General features: G+C 38.4%; 4 protein-coding genes across 8 annotated transcripts in view; all 4 read right to left on the reverse strand.

Moving 5' to 3' along the window:
• Positions 1-2,410, reverse strand: part of LOC127832116 (synaptic vesicle 2-related protein-like) — a 94,875-nt gene extending 92,465 nt beyond the window's left edge. The window contains exons 1-3 of one of the 5 annotated variants that reach the window (XM_052357372.1): positions 1,948-2,409; positions 1,346-1,432; positions 593-768 (exon numbers count right to left, since the gene is read on the reverse strand). The gene's annotated coding sequence lies outside the window, so the exon portion shown is untranslated. Of the gene's footprint in view, positions 1-592; positions 1,433-1,825 lie in introns of all 5 variants that reach the window. The other 4 variants (XM_052357363.1, XR_008026700.1, XM_052357356.1 and 1 more) reach the window with 4 other exon arrangements.
• Positions 2,411-8,555: 6,145 nt separating this feature from the next.
• On the reverse strand, positions 8,556-15,258 carry LOC127832147 (fibrinolytic enzyme, isozyme C-like). The gene is made up of 6 exons (XM_052357455.1): positions 15,097-15,258; positions 14,775-14,937; positions 14,400-14,484; positions 13,551-13,719; positions 13,170-13,306; positions 8,556-8,841 (listed from the first exon to the last, which is right to left on the reverse strand). Exons 1-6 carry the CDS (start codon positions 15,146-15,148, stop codon positions 8,689-8,691), a joined length of 759 nt encoding a protein of 252 aa, XP_052213415.1. The 5' UTR covers positions 15,149-15,258; the 3' UTR covers positions 8,556-8,688.
• On the reverse strand, positions 10,058-13,025 carry LOC127832155 (uncharacterized). Its single transcript, XM_052357461.1, has 2 exons — positions 11,110-13,025; positions 10,058-10,780 (listed from the first exon to the last, which is right to left on the reverse strand). The coding sequence occupies exons 1-2, from the start codon at positions 11,265-11,267 to the stop codon at positions 10,336-10,338; spliced, it is 603 nt and encodes a 200-aa protein (XP_052213421.1). The 5' UTR covers positions 11,268-13,025; the 3' UTR covers positions 10,058-10,335.
• A 6,622-nt stretch (positions 15,259-21,880) lies between the features above and the next one.
• LOC127877725 (zinc finger protein Pegasus-like) lies at positions 21,881-22,426 on the reverse strand. Its single transcript, XM_052423935.1, has one exon. The coding sequence runs from the start codon at positions 22,424-22,426 to the stop codon at positions 21,881-21,883; it is 546 nt and encodes a 181-aa protein (XP_052279895.1).
• Positions 22,427-23,114: the final 688 nt, after the last annotated feature.

The following is a 23,114-nucleotide window of genomic DNA, read 5'->3' on the forward strand; positions in this document are numbered from 1 at the left end:
TGTATCCAAAATGATCCTCATGAGCGCTATGTGCTCAGGTGAGCTACAAATAAAATAGGTACAGAAGTATGCAAATATGTAAAAATAACAATTGTATGAAGTAGCAGAGGACTTCCTATTGCCATTCTGATTAAAATGTCATGCATAAAACTGTGCATATCCCCAATACCAATAGCTCATAGAGCTATTCTCACTATAAGGTAAGCTCACATGGCAATCAATGTAGTTTACCCTGACCATATAGTGGTGTGTTCAGCTTGACAGTAAAACATGAAATGTCTTAATCCTATTACATGTACTTTGATTGCATAAACTTGAGCTCTTCATTTTTACATTTAAAGAGCATGATTTTCCAATCACTATTAAAAAAAAAATAATCATCAAATATCATGTCATAGCAAATGATAAAGTTTTAAGGCAAAATTAAACTAGGTATTAGGATTGGGAAGTTTGAAACAAATGTAATAGCTTTCAGGTATAAAAGATCTTTCATGCTTTTTGTGCAATAAATCACCCAAAATAACAGGATGAATAGATTTTATCTAATATAATTCATGCTTAACATTAATTGAAAATTTTAATATTTGTTTACCTTTCTGACATTTCACTAATGATCTCCTTGATCAGATGTTCTCCATTCTCAAACAAGCTTTCAATGCTGCGATATCGAATAAGAACACTAGACAAGGCAACATTTCTGGATGAAAGTAGGAAAACCTCATCCTCGATCTCCTTCAAAATCAGATCCTGAACAGCTTTTCGTAGCACCTAATTATAAACATAATATTCTTTTATCAAATCTAAATTTAAGTATTATGTCACTTATAAAAATTTGATATAAAACAAAATGTTCATAATGACAAACAAACTCAAGACATGACTAATTCTAAAATCCACTCATTATATGAATACTATAGTATTATTACATGTTAAAACTCTTACTAAATTAATTTCTTTATCATTAATTTATTGTTTTTAGAAAATAAAACAACAAAATATTGCATGCATCATCTTAAGCCCCTATTGGGATATGAACCCAGATCTCTCTCCATTTGGATGGAAAGTATTCTCTCTTGAAACACAAGGGCAGAAATGAAGAATTCAGCAATTTTGGGCTGTCATATATTACACTTTTAAAATATTTACGAGAAAAATAGACTTATTGTATAAAACAAAGACCTATAGATAACTATATGTTATCTATAGGTCTTTGTATAAAATATGTAAATACAATCATTATATTTCAAAGTTTGGAACTTTTTAGGTAAATTATTTGTATATTTATGCCAGGTTTAATTCATATTAAACTCATTTAGGAGGATAAAATATTTTTTTTAGTTTTGACAAGATTCTTGTCACTGAGCCCATTTCAGAGGTGTATGGTGAAGAAGGGACGAGAACTCTGCTTGTTTGCAATGTTTTCTGGAACTGTCTGAAAACAATGAACAAACCATGGACAATAACAGATGAATACTCATGCATAATAATACTAAACAGTAAACTTATAAAGAATCATGCATTTCAACATAAATTTTAGATGCAATTATTTAAACTTATAATGCAACCCATTGTTTTAGTAATACTGGTAGTTTCTAATACCCTTCCTTATGTGTTATTATCACTATAATATGGTTGATTTAATATACATAATACAGTCATAATAATAACAATTCTTATCATACTGGCACTAGTGTGATCGAAAATGTCTGGTGTTTTAAATTCATATTGAGTTATTTCCATGGCATAACAACATTGATAAGGGTAAGTAACGCCTATTATGAGTTGCATTATCGGGTCTTTTTTGTAACACCATTAGGACGCTTACAGAATTTGACTGAATATCAGCAACTACGGTCTCATCTTCTACTGGGTGACAATATTGAAATCTTTTAGATGGTGTATTTAAACGAACATTCAAGGGTCTTGAATAATGATGATCGTCATTACTTTTTTCTTCATCATCAAGTACAGTTTCTGATTCAGACTCACTTTCAGGTCCCAAATTTGTTTTCGGAGCCTTTACAGTTTTTTGTAACTGGGGAGTAATTGGACTGCTAGCCCCACGCTTTTCTGCGTTTTGAACGCCTTCATTAATGCTAAGTTTTTCTTTTATTAATTGTACAAATTCAAAAGAAGAGTTTATTTTCAGATGGCAAGACTTGCAGACACCAGACCTTTTATCAATACAACGTTGAACATCGACTTGTACCAAACATGAAATTTTACTAATTAATGAAGATGAGTGAATTCCACTATATAAATTAAAATGCTGGGTTTTGCTACACAATAAACACGGATTTTTCACAATGTTCGTCTGCGTCTCCGCCATTTTTGTTATTATTGTCCTGTTGTTGTTGTATGTAGATCACGTGATATTTGTGGTGGCAGTGGTTAATGACTGGGCGAATGCCCAAGGGAAGTAACTGCTGTGAGGAGTTTGAATAAATTAAAGGTCGCATGATCCTAATTTGTCTTGGGCTACATGCTACGGGAATAAGACAATTCACCCCCAAGACAATTCACCCCCAGGAGACAACTCACCCCCTAGACAATTCACCCCTGCTTCCTGGACAATTCACCCCCAGATATTTTGTTGTTGTTTTCTTTTGCTGTTTGTTTAGGATTTAGTAATTACGAATATCTGTTTTCTAAGGATAGTTATTTGTATTCTATTTGATTTTTATGAAGATCGAATAAAAGCATATTAAGATGTTCTCAGAATGTCTTTCTTTTTTTGATAAAATTACTTGCAATTGAAACATAACTGTGCTTTTTACCTATTGATGTTTGTTTTTATTATTAACAATATATATAATCTTATTATTGTTTTTTTTATATTAAATAATCAATTATGTGTTTTGTTTTATTTAAGATTGTTTTTATTCATTAAAACAGTTTATATTTGTAAAACGTGTATAAATAAATAATAATGGTATTGGATACATTATTTGGAAATACTCCAATGTTTTTTAGTTGATAAGTTATGCAAGATTTCGAAATTTTCATAATATTACTATGTTTATTTTTCAATGGGAAATATAATAATAAAATATTTGTCACATAGTCAGTCAACAAAATAACAACACCTATCTTATAAGATCTGTTTGACTAAATCCGTTGGAAATAAGCTTTTTCATGTTTACATGTCTAAGCTTTACGGGTTATCCTGTGTATACATCATGTCGTAATCTTATTTGGATCTATGATAAATGGCACCATTCATGTAATGCATGTTTCTGAATATGATAATAATGCAATCTATACGTTATTTATTGCCTTGATTGCATTGAATTGTAAATTGCTTGACATGTATGCACAAATAAAACAAACAAACAAACCTAAAAACAACCTTTTCACACCACTAAAGGTAACAATAAACAGATAATCTGTCAGGCATTCAGAGCTGATGAGGGTACTGATTATCTTCTTCTGATTATCTAGTGGTAGATATACTGATTGGGGTTGCTTAGAGATAAGGCTGTAGTATGGAATGAGTTAACATACTGTATGATTGAAGTGGACTTGAATTGAGTACAATTAATGTAAAAAATACAACAACAACAACAACAACAGTTGTTGTTGTAAAAAATACATTACATTTCAAAACATTTTTAGTAGGACCATACTAGCGGTATTATAGTGGATTTAATAAATCATGAAGTACTCCTGTGTAAGTAGCATTTTAAAATTATAACAGAAAATGGCGTGAATTACTGGATTTGAAATGAATACTGATATTTGCAGACTAAAATATGTTTCAATACACAACATTACAAAACACAACTTCTATTACTTATCCTTCAATGAGAGAAAATTGAACAACTTAAACGATAATAAGAATAAAAATAATTATTTTTTTAATGAAACACCTATGTTTATAGGCAGTTAAATAAAAATAATAATAAAAATATCAGGTGAACAAAAATGGAATTTTTTAATACAGGTATTACCAGGTATTATGCCCAGCCCAGTATATTTATTTGTCAATGTGTGTAACTGAAGTCTTTGTTTATAATAATAATAATTATATGTTTAAAAATAATATTTTTTTAATAATTATTAATAATAATTATTTGTGTAAAAATAATAATCAAAATATCAAGTGAACAAAAATAGAATTTTTTAATACAGGTATTACCAGGTATTATGCCAAGCCCAGCATAATTATGTCATATGTCAATGTGTGTAACTGAAGTCTTTGTTTATCTGTTTTGACACTTTGATCAATCTGTTTTGACACTTTGATAAAGCCTCGCCAGGGGTGTGAATGCGTGATTGTAATACCCTTTAATTGCACGCTCCCAACCAGATTAAATTTCCTTTCTTTAATTAAGGTTTTCTTATCAATTAAACCATTTTATTTTATAAAATTAATTATCCTATCTAACATGAATAAATAAATAATTGTGATATTAATGTAAAATTCTAAGAATTTAATGAAATTTTATTAATCATCTTCAATATTTGACAAAGTACTAATAATAAAATAGTAAAATAATATTATTATTTAAAACAAATGCACAAATAATATAAATACAAAAAACTGTATTTCAATTTTATATGTTGTAACACAGTTTATAGAAAAATACATTGGTTGAATTGCATTTGACAAAAAACACAATGTCATCTTTCATTTACATACTACATTTATTATTTTCACGTCAAAATTGTGTGCAAAGTCAAAATTATAACCCCAGAACATCTGCTCACAAATTATGTTCAAATATGACAAAAGCAAATGACCATAAAATCATAAATCTGTTTTGACACTTTGATAAAGCCTCGCCAGGGGTGTGAATGCGTGATTGTAATACCCTTTAATTGCACGCTCCCAACCAGATTAAATTTCCTTTCTTTAATTAAGGTTTTCTTATCAATTAAACCATTTTATTTTATTAAATTAATTATCCTATCTAACATGAATAAATAAATAATTGTGATATTAATGTAAAATTCTAAGAATTAAATGAAACTAATTAATCATCTTCAATATTTGACAAAGTACTAATAATAAAATAGTAAAATAATATTATTATTTAAAACAAATGCACAAATAATATAAATACAAAAAACTGTATTTCAATTTTATATGTTGTAACACAGTTTATAGAAAAATACATTGGTTGAATTGCATTTGACAAAAAACACAATGTCATCTTTCATTTACATACTACATTTATTATTTTCACGTCAAAATTGTGTGCAAAGTCAAAATTATAACCCCAGAACATCTGCTCACAAATTATGTTCAAATATGACAAAAGCAAATGACCATAAAATCTCATATACAAATATGGGGGTGAATTGACTTGGGGGTGAATTGTCTTTGGGGGTGAATTGTCCAAGGAAATCAAATTCTGGGGGTGAATTGTCCAGGGGGTGAATTGTCTGACACCCCATGCTACAACAAAACGTACGGTGTCATCACGCTATCTTTCGTTTTTCTTGGTCATTTTGACGTAATGACTCAAAAATTATCTCAATTAATAAGGTGTACGTTGCCGTCTATCTTTAATCATTAATCGGACGGGCTATACGAGTACACTGCGAACTTCGGCGGTCAACTTAGGGAAACTTGAGTTGTTAGCTTAAATAGACCAATTATTTTTTGTATGAACCGTATGTATATATATATATACGTGTGCACAGCATGCGTCTTTCTTACGTAGTACTTTTATCTCCATTAAGATCAACGTACATACGCCACAGGAAATAAGATTCCCAAATTCCTTGTGTTCTAAACAAGCCGCATAATGCGGGGGTGGGGTCGTTTTTTAAGACCCGACATCAATATGTACTAATTGTTTAATGCAAAAGAACGATACGCGCACACCGTTTATTTGAATTCGCGCGAAACGTTTTATTTCTTATGTATTTTTATTAGTTAAGTCGACATGACCTCTGACATTAAGTTTTCAGCTTGGACGTTGCAATGGTCTCTGTTGTTTTATCGCGTCCACTGCTTAAACCCCGGACAAAGTGTTGAACTTCTATTCATTTAAATAGACACTAGGCTGTGATTTTGACCTTGAACATACTGGACAAACAGCCGGTACCATTTTGCTGATCGCTTTTGCCAAATTCATGTCCATATTGACTGCAATAAGTTATGCTGCGAATAACGATGTGTTTAAAACTAATTTCTTTTATTTAACTTTGAACTATCAATTTATTTGAAACCGACCTTGATATAGGAGCACGCGTGTATTAATATGTTCTATTTTTTTAAGAACACGGTCAGATTGTAAAGCACAAAATCTATAGTGTGTATACTACTAGTAACTAAACTGATACTTTATGCTACTTGTCATTTTTAAGCATCTAACAGTATCAATAAATAATTATCATAAAGATTAATATTCGCATGCAGCTCTATAGTAAGGGAAGCTAAATTACACCACATATTATTTTTATATTAAACTTTTGAATTACACATATTGTTACCGATACAAGTAAACGTTCACGAGTTTGTTTTAGTTCTTACTATTGTTTTACTTGTATCTAAATGTTTAAGTATTCCTTAGTATGAATTTGGTGTCTGGCAATTTAAAAAATTGTCATTGGTCTTAACTTCTTATGCATTAACACGTTTGTTTTTGCAACAACAACGCAATTGACTTTTTAATTCTATAAATGTGCTTGAATGTCTGAAATAATGTTGGCTAAATCAATTTCAAATGATGTTATTGTCTATTCATTTGCTCGCAGTGTTGGCATGAATGTAAGATAAATGCGCACTGAAAAATGTGTCTCAGTGTGAACTAGATTATATAGTAAACTGTAGATACTTAACAATTCCAGCAGAAATACATATGCTGTCATGAAACGTATTTGTTTAACCTCTCTAGCGTTGTTGCAACACTTACTAACTATCATAAGGGGACTGTGCTTCGTAATAATGTATTCCCTTTTCAAGTTTTAAACCGAGTATATCAGTTTCAATTTAGCCGGAAAGACATGAATGGGCGTAGCTTTTCTTGACCGAATTACTCAATTTTATCGGTATCGCCGTTTCTGTCGACCATACATGGACAAATTAACGGATATAATTTAATTGTCATACGGCAAATCATACAATAATATGAGCCTTGTTCTGAGAAAACTGGGCTTAATGCATGTGCGTAAAGTGTCGTCCCAGATTAGCCTGTGCAGTCCGCACAGGCTAATCGAGGACGACACTTTCCGCCTTAATTGAATTTTTGCATAGAAGAGACTTCATTTAAACGAAAAATGTCATAAAAGCGGAAAGTGTCGTCCCTGATTAGCCTGTGCGGACTCCACAGGCTAATCTGGGACGACACTTAACGCACATGCTTATGCACAGTTTTCTCAGAACGCGACACATATTATCCATCCAGGCCGCTGAACATGTGTTTCCAATAAGCTCGAAATATTCAAAACTATATTTTACGACCATCATCGAAGGAAAATGTCTCCAACCACCTTATGCGCGTGTGCGTGTTGCTGGGATTTTGAAAGGTTACATTGTCCGCACCGCACCAGTATTCATACGCGTTCGTCCCCGATGAAATAGTTCCAGTGTTTACCACATTTTCTAGAGTATCATGTCATTACACCGACATCGCGTGTCTGGGGGAAAGTTTCTTTAGTTTGATTTTTATTGCACCACCGACTCCCGGATAAAAACAGATAAGTGTTTACGGCAAAGAAATAATAAGATGCGATTTATTTAGTCAGAGACGTATCTCTGATTGAGTAGATCTGCTTCATCGTAAATATTACTACAGTATTATTGTGTTATTTTCCTCCATAAACAATAGCGAGAGTACTATCCTTCCGTATAGCTCAGACAACCAAACAGTTTTGAATTTATGAAATGTTTCTTGTATAACTAATGTATATGTATTTAGAATGTCTTCATCGAGCGGAACCACGGTACCATTACCAACACCTCTACCAATAAGAACTTCAACCTGCTGCTAGTTTTTCTACTTATGCGGATATTGTCAAACCATGACGTCACCACTCATGTAATACACTTCATAATTTTTGCACATCGTTCTTTTCATGCCTTATCTGCAATTCGGAATATGTATATTGTCCATTTTTCCAAGACCTTTCCGACAGGTTTTCTGTGGTAAAGACCTTTGACGTAAGGTCATTGTTAACGTTTTACGTCAACGACCTACGGACGTCAAAATACTGATACAAATTTCCTACATGTACAGATAGAAAAGGAAACCTACGACGGCATGTAGCGTTCGACGGGCTCATTCGGTGTGGGTTGCGAAAAGTAAAGAACCCTTTGAAACTCTGACGGACATCTAGTAAGGGGACCGGGAACCATTTGCCATTTGAATAATGCGTGTCATTGAATTACTTCAGTTTTACAATTAACTTTACTAGCTTATAAACAATGGCAGATATTTACCGATGTCTTTTCTACTTTTAGTTGTTGTTTTATTTGTTTGCGCAAATATTTTTTTGTAGGGTGACTAAAAATAGTCCCGCACTTCTAGTCAAATGTAAATGAGGAATTATGAATAAGGAACCATCCTTTTTTCCAATGACACAACTAAATAAAAACAACACGATTTCCATTTTCATATGTATATTCTAATATTTTTTTTGCAAATTTCACATACGCTTGCACAGCATGCGACGGACGTCAATCAATCTACGTCACAATCTCGCAGACGTTCGTATGTCGCACTAATTCCAATCAATCTAAGCAAGGGCATTGATGTTCTGATCAAGCCACGCCCTATAGGTGGAGACCCGCGTGTACACGCTGGGGCGGCTGGTGCTACAGCCGGCTGCGCCCCATGACGTCACTCCGGCCAGGACGCCATTGCAGACCATCGGACCGCCGCTGTCGCCCTGTAATTTCAGCCAAGCGATAGAACATTCGTCTTAACGGCTTATTTCATCAAAGCACTTGATGAAATATATCTATTAGATTAAATATTGGAACATTTTACTTAACATTATAATCAATTGGGAACACTTCCCAAAAGCCGCCACTGAGCGTCATTAATGCGCCACCCCAATCGTTTTGTTGTTGATCTTGATCAATAGAGATGTTTACATGTACAACACATATGATTCTCGTTATAGATCCTGCGATTATTTTCACTCTATTTAATAAAGCGCTATCTGTTTGACCAAACAAATGTAAATTCATGTGGAATCGATGCATCATACGGTGCATGCGAAAAGTTTAGGTACACATGTACTTACATATCGCCGGTTAGAGTTAACATTATACTAAATGGTCATGTAATAATATACTAAACACTCGAGTCATGTAGGATTTACTTTTTAAATCAATCACCATGTTTTATTCGAAGGCATGTTTACACTTCAGACGGTTGTTTTTGGTTCGATCTATTGGAGATATTGATATAGCGTTCACTACTATATCACTGAAATATGATAATGTTTGATACTATAGTAAAACATTGCGCAAACGAGCAACATTCAACTGCAAAACGGCTGAAAAAAGAATCGACAAAACAGAAGATTTTTATTTGTGTAAAGTTCATTCTTTCAAATTACATTAAACACCTTTTTTATTGTTCAACGTAAAACTGTATCTAGAATGCTCAGTTAGAAAAAGGTATGGTTATGGTGTTTTTATGTGAACAATATTGCATTTATCTTCGCTTGAACGAGTCGCTATAATATTGAATTTAAAAAAAAACCTATTATATTGTGGCCTTTTTAAATTGTCAAATTAAAAGGTTGTTTTCTCTTACAGGGCATAGACAAATTATTAATAAGTTCATTTTAATAAATAGAGGATATTTGTTGGTTTCGGTAGCATATCGAATTTAATTCACGAGTGATCATAGAAATTTATATTTTCACGAGTGGCGTAGCCACGAGTGAAAATATTTTTTTCTATGATCACGAGTGAATTAAATTCGATATGCTACCGAAACCAACAAATTTTCTTTTTATTTTATGCTTATTTTTGTAGTTTTGTTAATTTTCCGAATTTGCCTCATTAAGTTTCCCCGTGGGGTGCCTCAATTTTTAGAACGCACAAAGAACTTACTACACAAGAAAATAGTTCACATCTGTAAAAAGTGTATTACTATTAAAATCAATGTTTTATTCAACATATATCTTTTTCATACTTTATACATTCAATATTATTACAAACAATAGTTTAATTTAAATTATTATGAAATTAATAGTGTTGCATATACTGGCGTAGTAATTTGTGTATTCAACTGATCTCAAAGTTACGAAAGTGCTCGCCATGTTGAACAACACTTTTACGACTTGCTGGATTAATAACACATAACTGGATTAAACTAGGAACGCAAACATATTTCAACAGTGTTTTTGTGCTAAATGGTTTCGATATCAATCACTGTCACTCTCTGCAATAAGACGGATTCGCTTGTAGTGTCGCTGTACAGGGGAATCTGCGGTTACCGCCGGTGTACGGGATGGAGATTGCCTCTGGTGATTTACTACGTTCTGTGTCTGGGAAAGGCCCATGTAAGATTCAGAGTTGTGAAAATTAAATGTTACATTGCCCTGGAAATGTGAGTTGACAAAAAATCCTCGGGCCATCGGAAAATCACTTGATGCAGGTGTGGCTGACGCAGTGGCAGTGGCTGTGCGGTTGTGCTTTTCAACTGACTGGTTTGAATGAGAAAGTATTTTTGAAATATTTTTTGACTGTTCCTTGTTCAAACTGCTGTAATTATTTAAGCTGTTAATATTTCTGTGCCCTGAAATCTGTATTATTTGATGAGCAGGAACATTCTCGTCATTCAGCTTCTGAATCAAGTGCTTTCTTGCACTGAAAAAAGTTTATTTCTATGGTAAAAATAAAATCGATATTCAACGGTACACATGACATATTACATAAGATATAAGTTGTAATTGTTTTGTGTGCTCTTGAAACACTTCAATAAATACATGGTGGTCTGTCAAGTACTGGATGTAATGGAACCGGAAAGTAGAGGAATAGTACTAGTCGAGTACAGGAGATTTTATGAATTAAAATTTTGAGTGTTGTAGCATGTAAATTGGACAAACAACACCTACTTAATAAATGGGAGGTAAGTGATTTTTATTATATATTTTAGTCTTGTTATGAAAGTAGTGTATATAATATGGGGTTTTGACCTGTATGGGGTGATTCTTGGCTCTTGAATACCAGCATCTGTTTTCATCTCGGTCATTATGCTGTATAGCTTGTTTATTCCCATGGCAGACTTCCTGAACCAGCATTGCTGTGTCTTGTTGCCAGGAGTTAAGAAGAAGGGGCTGTCTTCTGTCATCATGTCAACAGGGCGTTTGTCGGCATATAGCTTGTAGAGATGCACCGGATCTCTGTCAGGTTGTTCGGGAACTGCATATGCCCGTGGCTTGACTTTCCTATGAATAGTTAAAATGTGTGTTGCATTAAATGTTTTGTTTAAATTAAATACTATTCCAACAAAAGTGAAGTCTACTGTATATTAATAATACAAATAAGAATTATATTGTAAAAAAAGGTCTATAAATTCACTTGTGATAATAGAAAATATATATTTTCAATTGTGGCTTCGCCACTCGTAAAAATAATAATTTCTATGATCAATCGTGAAATAAAATCGATATTCTACCTTAACCAACACATATCCTCCATGTTTGTATTATTTTTACTAAAGAAAAATTCCATTTAAATATTTTATAAACAGTACCAGTTTTTATATAAATAAAAAATTATCAATTCAGATTTGTGTACAAATATATTAAAGTAGGAAAATCACCTTATATCCCTAGGATTTTCACCAGTACGGGTTTTTGTCTGACGCTCAGTGTCGAAGGTGATGAATTCTTCACCAGTTTCAAAATCGATTCCAAGGCTGACATCACCCCAGCATAGGGTGTGAATTTCCTTGCCGGTTCTCATCCCAAAATGGGTTGTACATATAAGCCACAGTGAGTGTAATAGAGCTCTTGGGCTTGATTCTCCCAGAGTTTTAGCTGCGTACATAGCTTCAATATGTTCATTTGTTAATGCCTGGGCTTGATGCGGTTTATTTCCATAACCTTCTTTTTTCAGAGCTTTTTGTTTACTTTTTAATACTTCCCTCACTTTGGCAAATTCAGGGTCATTTATCAAAGAGTGCTTGTAGTTCATGTGCCTTAAATGCCTGTCGATTGAGCTTAAAAATGCCCTCAAAGATGTGGGTTCATACTCTGATCCATCTTTTTTAGTCACACCCAACAAAAACTCGCAGACCAGAGGGTTCAATTCATGAGGAGGTATATTTTCAATATTTCTTGCCTCATTTTTGTGACTTTTTAGGAAAGTTTTGAAAAGTCTGATGTCATTGTCGGTTTTCTTTTTTGTATTTAAATTTTCGTTTTCAAGCAGAAAGCTATCCACACTTACAGATCTGAAATTCCTTGTTGGTGTTGATGTTGGGTTTTGTTCTTTTTCTTCCTGTGTTGATGCTGTTACCAGTGGATGTGGGGCTGATGTTGCTGCTCCTGCTGTTGGTGCTGCTGATGTTATTTCTTGTGATTTTGAAGCGCTGTCATCATCTTGTTCATTCATTTCATTAAAAAAGTCATCAAAGTCAAAGATATTTGAGAAAAGAAGATTTATTTCATTGTTTTCCAATTCATCCATTGTTGTTAAAGAGTTAAGCAGCAGACGAAATAATTATGTTTAAGGGAGGTAAATGTGTGTTTCAGGTTCAAGTAGACTAGTCTCCCTTGAATGAAAATTGCAATTGAGGCTCACCATGGGGTTATTGGGGAAGTAGTTCCAGTATCTAACTGAAACAGTGAAAAATAACGATATTTTTCACTGTTATGTTTCACTGTTTGAAACAGTGAAATACCACTTTTATTTCACTGATATTTCTCTATAAACCACCGGAAAGCATAAAATAAAATGTCGTTATTCAATTTTGCGACGAAACGCCAATGAGAGAAGGATGCAGTTACGCCGCTAATTATTATTCGTAATTATGACGAGTTGAGAGCACGTCTTGTTATAGAGTACATGTATATGATAATACGTTTTAGAGCACATTAACGCCCGCGAAACGGTTATTCATCGGAGACGCGATCTGCGATCAATTCATCCATACATAATTGTGTACGTCACAAATACCGCCATGTCGCGAAATAACTCACAAAGCCACCCAGCGGTTACCCATACATTCACACATATAATTAAAACGTACGTTGCAGCTTCCGGTCTGCGGGTTATCGATGCAAATGTGCGCGACGCTGTTGTAGTTGGTGAGCCAGCTTAGCAAGCAGTCGAAGTCGGAGAGGATCCTACCAGTCGTCTCCTGGAGCTGTTGAGTAGTTGGGCCGCCTGAAACCAAAAGTTTTTTACACTTATCTGAACACACAAAATTATAAAGATTTACAGGGGTTCGCGCTGTATTAAATCAACATTATTCGCTGACGTGCTGTGTCAACCTTATACATGTACAAATCCTACTTACAGATGCACTCGCGCAAAAATTAGTATTATTCGCACCCGTGAAACTTAGTACCCATGACCAACATTTACAAAGTAACATTATTTTTCGCCTTAAAATGAGAACTATTCGTACTCGAGGAATTTCGTCCCCAGCCACTGATTACACAGGTGACTCCCACGAAGTTGGCGTTGTTCGCGGCGAGTTGGACAGCGGCGTGGTCGGTCAGATCCATCATCGAGTCCACCTGCATCACCGCGATATCGTTCGGAAATGCGCCGCTCCCGCTGTTGTAGTTCTCGTGCTGTGCGGACGCACAAAACGAAGTTTAACAAATTATTCAGTTGTTATGCGACGTTGGAAATAATGTATTTCGAAGGATGGAGAAACCGCTGTACTTGGAAGATACCATTGGTGTCCGCTATGTTGACTACCAATTTAACTCACATGCGACAGGAGTTGGAACTAAACTCGTGTAAATCGAGGTGAGAAGCGCGTGTTCCAACAACAACTGCGTTAACCGGATAGCGTTGGAACCCGCGTTATCGCAAACAACCTAATCGTGATTCGATTTAACTGTGACGGACTACATACTTTCTGACAGTAGTTAATACTGTTTTACAACACGTATGCAGTTCAACAACTTGGATTTTGCTGCTGAAATCTTGCAAACATGGAACAATTGACTCGGGGTATGTGTGAGATTTGAGCCATAAGGTTGTCAAGACAGAATCAATCACGCAAGTCAAAATCCGTTTCTTTGAAAATAACAGCAGTTCTTACTGTTCATAATAAAGTTATTTGAGCGGCATAATCAATACGTATATTATTACAAGCTGGATGTTCGAACACAACAGACGTCCTATAACCAAAAAACTTCCATACACGCGGAAAGTATCGTCCATTATTAGCATGTGTATAATGGAAGGGCAAAGCTGGGACGAAACTTTGCTTACATGCATCAAGACCATAAATCTCACTTACCACAACGATTTTCGCTACGTTGTACCTCTTCGTGTTTGGGTCCATCATATTGCCGTTGTTAAGGACAACCGAGTACGTAGCCGAACTAATTAAAGAAAGAGACATACAAAGGTTGATTTAGGGCGACACTTGCCGCCAACGACTTCGTTTGTAATGAACCTTCTACACAAACAAAGATCGAGAAAAAATTAATAAGGAAATACTTTAATGAGTACAATTTCATAATGAAAAGATTGCGCCACAGTCACGACCCCAAGGCCCGCGACGAAAGAGAAACGGCGTGTGTAGACCATGGCTTTCCTGGTGGTGATGATGAAAGCGACGATTATGATGATATTTAATACTTAATTATGCACCAATGAACTAAAAACCTACGTATCAATGCAGTGTGCGGCCGTAACGACCACGCGGCCCCCGACGATAGAAGCCCCGCACGTGTGGAACCAGGCATTGCTTGAGACATCCCAGCGTTGTAGCGACACCTGGTGTGGGTGCTTGGATGTAGTCGTGTCCACCCCGTTGATGATCCGGGACTGCCCTGGATTTTGATAATACGTGATCATATAAACATTATCAGCTGCCGGTAGAAGATGAAATAATTTTAAGTCAGGTAAATAAAGTCTTTTTTTTTAGTATTGGCAAGATAGTAAGCAGCGTCAGATGCATGAATAGTCAACGTGAATAGATTTGTACCCACCCTGGACAGCGCCAAACACACACAAAGCGATGTAAACAGTCGAAAAATTCATCGTACTGCTAGAAGCCCGCAGAAGAGAGATGGAGAATGCCTACCGCAGTCAGCTTTTTATATCGACGCGCGACGAAAATTGCGGACCGCGCGTGCTCTTTCAATCGTCAATATTCATTACGGACCATCATAGATATTGAGTGTGGCAATAACTGTGGGAAATTTAAAAGTGACACCGTATTATGAAATAAAGAATAGTGTTTTTTGCTTGCGTGAAGAATTATTTTCCTCTTCAAAGTTTTGATATCAAAATGACGGGTAATATTTTCACCGTGAAGTGAAGTTTAAAACCACTGTGTGTTAAAAGAAGTGCACTTCACCATCCGTCATATACTCACTAACGACCATTCAAATAACAATGCGTTTGCTACGATAGCAATCTCATGACATTGCACAACGAGGGAAAAACACAAAAGGGAAGGCCCGCCAAGTAAATTCCAATTCATATCTGATACAGACGCCCTGCTCCGGGCCAGAAAGTCAACGAAAAGCCAGTTAAATGTTCTGCATGTGAACCAGTGCGCCATATTAAAGAGACCTTTACACGTTATGGTTAATCGTCCAAACTAAAAATATCCATTATATGCACCTTTTCACGATTTAGAAACGATTGACTAATTTGGAGAGTTCTGTTGTTGTCGTTATATTGTGAGACACTACGAGCATTGCTTATATAAAGTACAAAATATAACAATTTCAGTATGGGCACGGATGGCCGAGTGGTCTAGGCGATATACTTTTGTAACGTGTCTACCGTTCCTTCGGGATATATATATAATGGCTTTTCCTCGGGCTTTCCTTAGCCGTGTGATTTGATAAACAAAAAATATAATTTGCCTCTATACAAGTCTGTTCCGTATGCCCTGTGCGACTTGGATTGCTTTGATCACTTGGATTGACTTGGGTCGACTTGGGTCGACTCGGGTTGACTTGGGTTGACTTGGATCAACTTGGGTTGACTTGGGTTAACTTGGGTTGGCTTGGGTCGACTTGGGTCGACTTGGGTTGGCTTGAGTCGACTTGGGTCGACTTGGGTTGACTTGGGTCGACTTGGATCACCTAGGGTGTCTTGGGTAACTTGGGTCACCCCGGGTGTCTTACACCTATTGCAACGAGTCTGCAGTGTCTCCCCTCTGCGTTACGCAAGGGAGACAATCAATGTCCCCTCTCTGCGTTTATGCAAGGAAGACAAACGGTCAGTGTCTCCCCTCTGCGTTACGCAAGGGAGACAATCAATGTCCCCCCTCTGCGTTTATGCAAGGAAGACAATCGGTCTGTGTTGTACAAGCGACAATCAGTAGCTTGACAGACTCAGGCTGACCTACGAGACCTGACACGTGCACTAACTGGAATGGAAACCTTTGACCAGGACTTATATACGAGTCTCTAGGCTACCCAGCAAGCTATGGTATGTTGTGCGCCAAGTTGCCAGGGTCACCTCCACTCGAAAGTATCCAAAGTCACAGAGATGTCCCTTGCTCAGGCTGACCTAAGAGACCAGAAACGTGCACTGTCTTATACTACCAAAGAAAACCTGTGACCCGGAGAAAGGTATGAGTCTGTATTGAAGCTACCCAGCAAGCTATGGTGTAGTGCGCAAAGTTGCTTGGGTCACTTCTACTCAAAAGGCATCCAAAGTCCAAGATAATTTCAATGGTATAAGGTCTCTAATTAATGCAACGTATTTAACGTTGTGAACTGTTCGACGATCGAACGCAGACTGCTCCCTCCCCGTGTGTGTATTTCAGAGTTTATTTACAGGTCCTACTGGCCTCTTCACGAGGTTATAGTAGCCCGACCTGCCCCTGTGACCTTTCAGGGGAGAAAGATTAATTTAGAGCCAAAGTAGGTCAAATTTACCCCGGCTTCCCGGGTATTCGCCAAAGAAATAATTTAGATCCAAATAGACCAGTGCACGGTGGCCAATGAGACCTTAATGTGCACTGGTAGTTAGACAATCTCAAAAGACAAATTCATGTCTGAACGCAGCACCGCTGCAGCACACAGCTCCGCCTTTATGGCCCACTTTTTGTCATCAGCCGTCGTCTTCATCCCCGAGGCGGTTTCCCCAGCGCGTTGAGCGCACTAGGTACCGCCGCCACGGGGTCCCTCTTTAAAGCCACCCCCTCGATGTTCTTGGGTTCCCTCCTCGCAAGCGCAAGACCCAGGTCCGTCCCGTATGTCCCCCACACTGGTGGTCTTGCTGTCCCGCCGTCCCCGGCCCTCTTCAGACGGGACCTCTGGCAGGTCTGGGCCGGCGAACTCTCGACGATAAACAGCGGGTGACAAGTCCGCTGCATCTTGGAGAAGACAGCAATCCCAGCAGTGTAGAAGACGTCCGGCTCGAGGGTGACGGACTCTGCTGGATTAGCAGAGCCACCCGCAGAAGTTCCCCTCTATAAGGAAATATGTACAGGTGAGAAAATCTTCTGCGGGCGACTCTCGCCTCGGTCGCGACGCGCACGCTCCAGCAGCTGACCGAGTGATGCTCCCTCCCCGTGTGTGTTTCAGAGTTTATTTACAGGTCCTACTGGCCTCTTCACGAGGTTACGGTAGCCCGACCTGCCCCTGTGACCTCTCAGGAGAAAAAGATTAATTTTAGAGTCAAAGTAGGTCAAATTTACCCCGGTTTCCCGGGTATTCGCCAAATACTTTAATTTTTAAAAGAGTTTGTTGCACGTTGGCCAATGAGACCTTAATGTGCTAGCTACCTAAAGGTGGTGATGAGGAGCGGATCCCGCCGAGTGTCCCGCACATTACTAATGTACCAGACACTCAACGCGATCCACATCCCAACACCACCCGGTACATAGGACCCGGAACACAACCACGTATCGCTCTCACACCCCCACTCATTACGGGTGGCGCGTATGAGAGCGCCACGCCCGTGCGTTCCGGGTTCCTTGGTGGTGATCTGTGTATGGTTGTGTATAGTGTGTGGTATGTGATTGTTGTGCATTTGTCTGGAGCGGAAGAGGAGGTGTCTGTCAGTAATTTACGGTCGTCGGTCAGTCGTGAAGGGTTGTATATTGTTGCAGTTCACAGATCGCAGAACCCGCCGCCCCCACACAAGCGCACCCACGCCGAGCGAGCCCGAGCCCCCCCTCGCGCCCGCATACTGCCCCGGCCCGAGCACCCAACCGCTGAAGACCCCCGAGACAAGCACCCTCATCCACCCACTTGCTGCGCGCGACAACAAATCAGTCGAGAACCAACCATGGAGCCATCCAAAGCCCTATCCAGAGTCACCATCGTTCCTTCACACCCGCCTGCCAAACATCCAGACCATGTATCAAGCTGGGATGTATTAATTTTGCTGTTATGTTGTATTTGCTTTTATAATTGGATAGGTAAAGTAAATAAATGATCTAAAAACTCTGTTGATATATCATATGATTTATTTATGTTTGATGTTAATTTGTAAAACTCATGGTATTTTAGATTATGTCCTGTGCTCTAGCTATCATTTACCCAAGTGTGGTTGTTGTGCTCTCCGCCCCATGAGAGGTGTTAGTGGGGGTTCGAGTAGGATACAGGAAACGCCCCGATTCCAGAGGCGCCCCTGGTTCTTTTAAGTGCCCGGTGTATAGCACCGATACACTGCACCCCCGTTTAACGTCCCTCGCGGAGGACATATTAGTACATAGTGTTAGTATTGGTGTTTATATACATGTGTAGTTCTGCTGTTTTGTGCCATAGCTTGCGGTAACGTGGGCTCTCTCTGTTGTTATATGGTATGTAGTTTGGATGTTATTGCGTAGGGCAGGCTAGTTTTTGAAAGATCATGTATACGATGATAGAAGAAGGGGACTATGTTTCTTTGATTGGGCCGAGATGACTAGTTCGTTGGGGGCAGACAATCTTTTTGTAAATTCTTTCTTATTGATGTGTTAAGTGTCTTGTGAGACTGTGGTGTTGTAAGGGCCAGACTAGTTTTGATAGGTCATTTATTTGATGAAAGAAGAGAGGGGCTGAGTTTGAGTAAATTTGGTATTAGGGAGAGCGCACACGTTAGTGTTTCTGGTTATACAAGCAAAGACAGCATTCCTATGTGTTTGTGTAATATGCCAGGTTTAGTATTGTGGTCTGGTCTAGGGCATGTCGAGCTAAGGGCTCGAGCCGGCTACATAGGAGCATATAAAGGTTAGTGTACCAATGAACTGCAAACAGTAATTCTTTTCAGTATTTTTCAAGAGGGACGGCATGTAGCGTCTCTCGCTGAGGACATATTAGTATATAGTGTTAGTAATGGTACATATAGAGATCTGCTGCCTTGTGTCATATGTTATAGTAGCTTGGGCACTCTCTGTTGCTTTTTGGGGTAATGGTTGTATGTTGATTTGAGGGTCAGACTAGATTTTTGCCAGATCATGTATTAGATGATAGAAGAGAGGGACTGATTGTGTGTAAATGGACCAAGATGACTATTTTGTTTTGTGGGCTTTGACAATTTCGAGATTTTCTTTCTTCTTTCTGAGGTGATTGCCTGTGGCACTGAGGTGTTGTGAGGGCCAGACTTTGTTTTTGATAGATCATTTATTTGATGATAGAAGAGATGGGCTGTGGTTATGGTAGTTTGGTATTAAGAGAGTGAGCGCTTTACTGGTTCGGGTTATGTATGATATCAAAGGCAGCAGTTCTATGTGCTATTGTGGCTATTTCAATGGTTAGTAAATAAATGGACTGCAATGAGTTAGTCTATCTATACACTGAGAAACAAATATACTAATTATCATCACTTTTCTTTTTTTTGGTAATCTTGGGTGGGTCGTGTCGACAGAGCCGCAGTGCGAGGAGGGGGCACCTCACCACCCCAGCCGACACGCTCCATCCAACATTTTTTGTTTTTTAATATAATGCATATATAAAATGGTTGTGATATCTACATTTAAAGGGGTTGTACTGAAGGTTTCTCTATTGAGTTACCTGAGTGCGCACTTGATGCGGCTTCCGTCTCTGTGCGGAAGTGTAGTGTCTGCGTGCTTACCCCACTACCGTCGTCGTCGGCTGCTGCGTGCTGGGTGCAGCGACAAAAATTTAAAATACCGAGGACCAGCACAGGGGGGGGGGGAGGGTCTCGCGGAACCCGGATACTGTTAGCCCGATTTTTTGGTTTACAAAGGGGGGGATTTTATATTTGTCCATATCTTTACATAGTGGTTACAGATGTTCGTTTTTATTTTTATCAAGCGCACCTATCCGTCATTGATTCTAGTAGCGTGCCCTTAGCGTTAAGTTGCGTTTATGTTGTACGGTCGCGGTTGTTAACGAGACAGGCGGCCGATATATTACATGATTTGGTTGACAGTTATATTCGGTACCGTAATCCCTTCCGTCGTTTTAGTAAGAGAGTGTTGTTGATGTTTTACTGGGTATCTTGTCAGCCCTTGCCCGTCCGTGGCGTCGTCACAGGGCACATACCAGGGGGCCCCACTGACACACAGGAGTGACCCGTTGGCTATGCCCTGCGACGAATAACTATAGGTCGGTTGTCATATCCGCGTTATGCTCAGGCCGTGATAGTACCGTAGGTTCACTCTGTGCTGGCCCGGGCGAGCAGCCCCAGTGACATACGGAAGTGACCGTCGTCCGTGCCCGCACAGAGGGTTCCCTTATGGCTATAGTCCACGGGCGGGGTCCGGCAGACAGGGTAGATGTTATGTAGTTACCTAAATGTGTGTTTAGTCCGGCACCAGAACGCGCTTTATTCGCACTTTTGTAAGTTACGCGATTTGTTTATACGCATATTTTTGTTATTACGGCTAAGCCTAAGGAAGATAGTTTATGCAAGAAGACTCTGGATAGTTAGTATGCCCTACTGTATCGCTTTATTTTATAGATTAAGTGCAGGTATGTATCTAGTTTTACCCTTAATTTTGATTTTAATGCGATTTTCCTTATATCTTGCTTATGCAAGGGAGATAATAGAAATACTCAAAGTTCGTAAAAATAGTCCTTTCCGTGCATATTTATGTTTGTTTTGCAATATATATGGGAATTAAACCTTAAGTTACTATTAGTATGGGGATGGAGAGATATTGTTACGGATATATGATGTCTGTATAATACATTGGGGTAAATCACTGCTCCCTCCCAATAAGAGCAGCGCTTTATATACTGATATATATACCACGTGACCCGCTTGCTTAAGACATCACCCTACTATTTCATGTAAACACAACCCTACCGTTTCAAACAGTAATTGTATAATACTGTGGCTATATTATGAAATACATATTGTGCATCTTAATAATCGACTTGTATTATTAAATCATCAAATTATGTACATGAAAATACAATGATCAATATTAAATGCACATACTATGCGCGTGGAACTTACCGAAAAGTGAACGATTTGCGACCGGGAAACGTACTTTCGTTTTGATGTAAACAATATGAATGTACTCAAAGAATAATGAACCTAAAGGATAAAATACCGGCCAAAATCGTCACACTACCCACGCCTCCGATTTAAGCGTCCCGCTTACAATACTCTGTCTAAGTGTTAAACAAATACGTCAACGACATCTTTTATTGACGAACAAAATACTACTCCCGGTAGTCATGTTAAAAGCAAATGTTATGACAAAACATGATATCTAATGCTAAATGAATGACCAGTATCCTGATGGGATGAGAAAAACAAACATGAGTGTGACCTGATGAAACAATGAACAAGAAACAGTAACAATAAACTATACAGCTAACTCTAACACTTCTAAATGTGTCTCAGTCATTTGGCAGTATGCCCCATGGTTATGTGGATATAGAAACCCATCGCGTCATGGCATGTTTCACCGCAGACATTACATTTCATAGGATTGTCGACACAATGGCAACCCTTGTGTACGAACATCATGGCCTGGTTGCCGAAGGTGATATCGCACACATCGCATTTGTTTACCCTAGGTTCGTCTGTCTGGGTCTGTACGATACAGCCAAACACCGTGGGGACCTGTCTTCTCATCGACCTATGGCCTGGAGCGGCAGTTTCAAGTGGGCGATCACAGCTGACCTCGTTTCCCATCCAGGAGCTGCATGCCTGCTCCACGGCCAGATGCGGCTTCTTAGGAGCCATGACTGGTTCTGGCGCCGTCCGTTTCCTGATTATTCTTCCTACGTTAAACTCTATGCAAGGTTCTTCCTCTACACCAACTTCGGGGTCGCTTTCAATACCAGTGATCTCGGATTCAAGTTTTAGTCTAGCATTTTCTAGCTTGACATGCTCAAGTTCGGCTCTTATCCTATCCAAGTCGCTTTGTTCTTGATGTGAAGCCATCGTGAGGCTGAGTCGGGATGCTTTAAAGGTCGTCCCAATATATCCCACCGCTGCCACCAATTTTTGTAACGTGTCTACCGTTCCTTCGGGATATATATATATATATAATGGCTTTTCCTCGGGCTTTCCTTAGCCGTGTGATTTGATAAACAAATAATATAATTTGCCTCTATACAAGTCGGTTCCGTATGCCCTGTGCGACTTGGATTGCTTTGATCACTTGGGTTGACTTGGGTCGACTCGGGTTGACTTGGGTTGACTTGGATCAACTTGGGTTGACTTGGGTTAACTTGGGTTGGCTTGGGTCGACTTGGGTCGACTTTGGTTGGCTTGAGTCGACTTGGGTCGACTTGGGTTGACTTGGATCGACTTGGGTCGACTTGGATCACCTAGGGTGTCTTGGGTGACTTGGGTCACCCCGGGTGTCTTACACCTATTGCAACGAGTCTGCAGTGTCTCCCCTCTGCGTTACGCAAGGGAGACAATCAATGTCCCCCGTCTGCGTTTATGCAAGGAAGACAATCGGTCTGTGTTGTACAAGCAACAATCAGTAGCTTGACAGACTCAGGCTGACCTACGAGACCTGACACGTGCACTAACTGGAATGGAAACCTTTGACCCGGACTTATATACGAGTCTCTAGGCTACCGATCAAGCTATGGTATGTTGTGCGCAAAGTTGCCAGGGT

The sequence above is a fragment of the Dreissena polymorpha genome, chromosome 1, assembly GCF_020536995.1.
Source record: "Dreissena polymorpha isolate Duluth1 chromosome 1, UMN_Dpol_1.0, whole genome shotgun sequence".
Lineage (NCBI taxonomy): Eukaryota > Metazoa > Mollusca > Bivalvia > Myida > Dreissenidae > Dreissena > Dreissena polymorpha.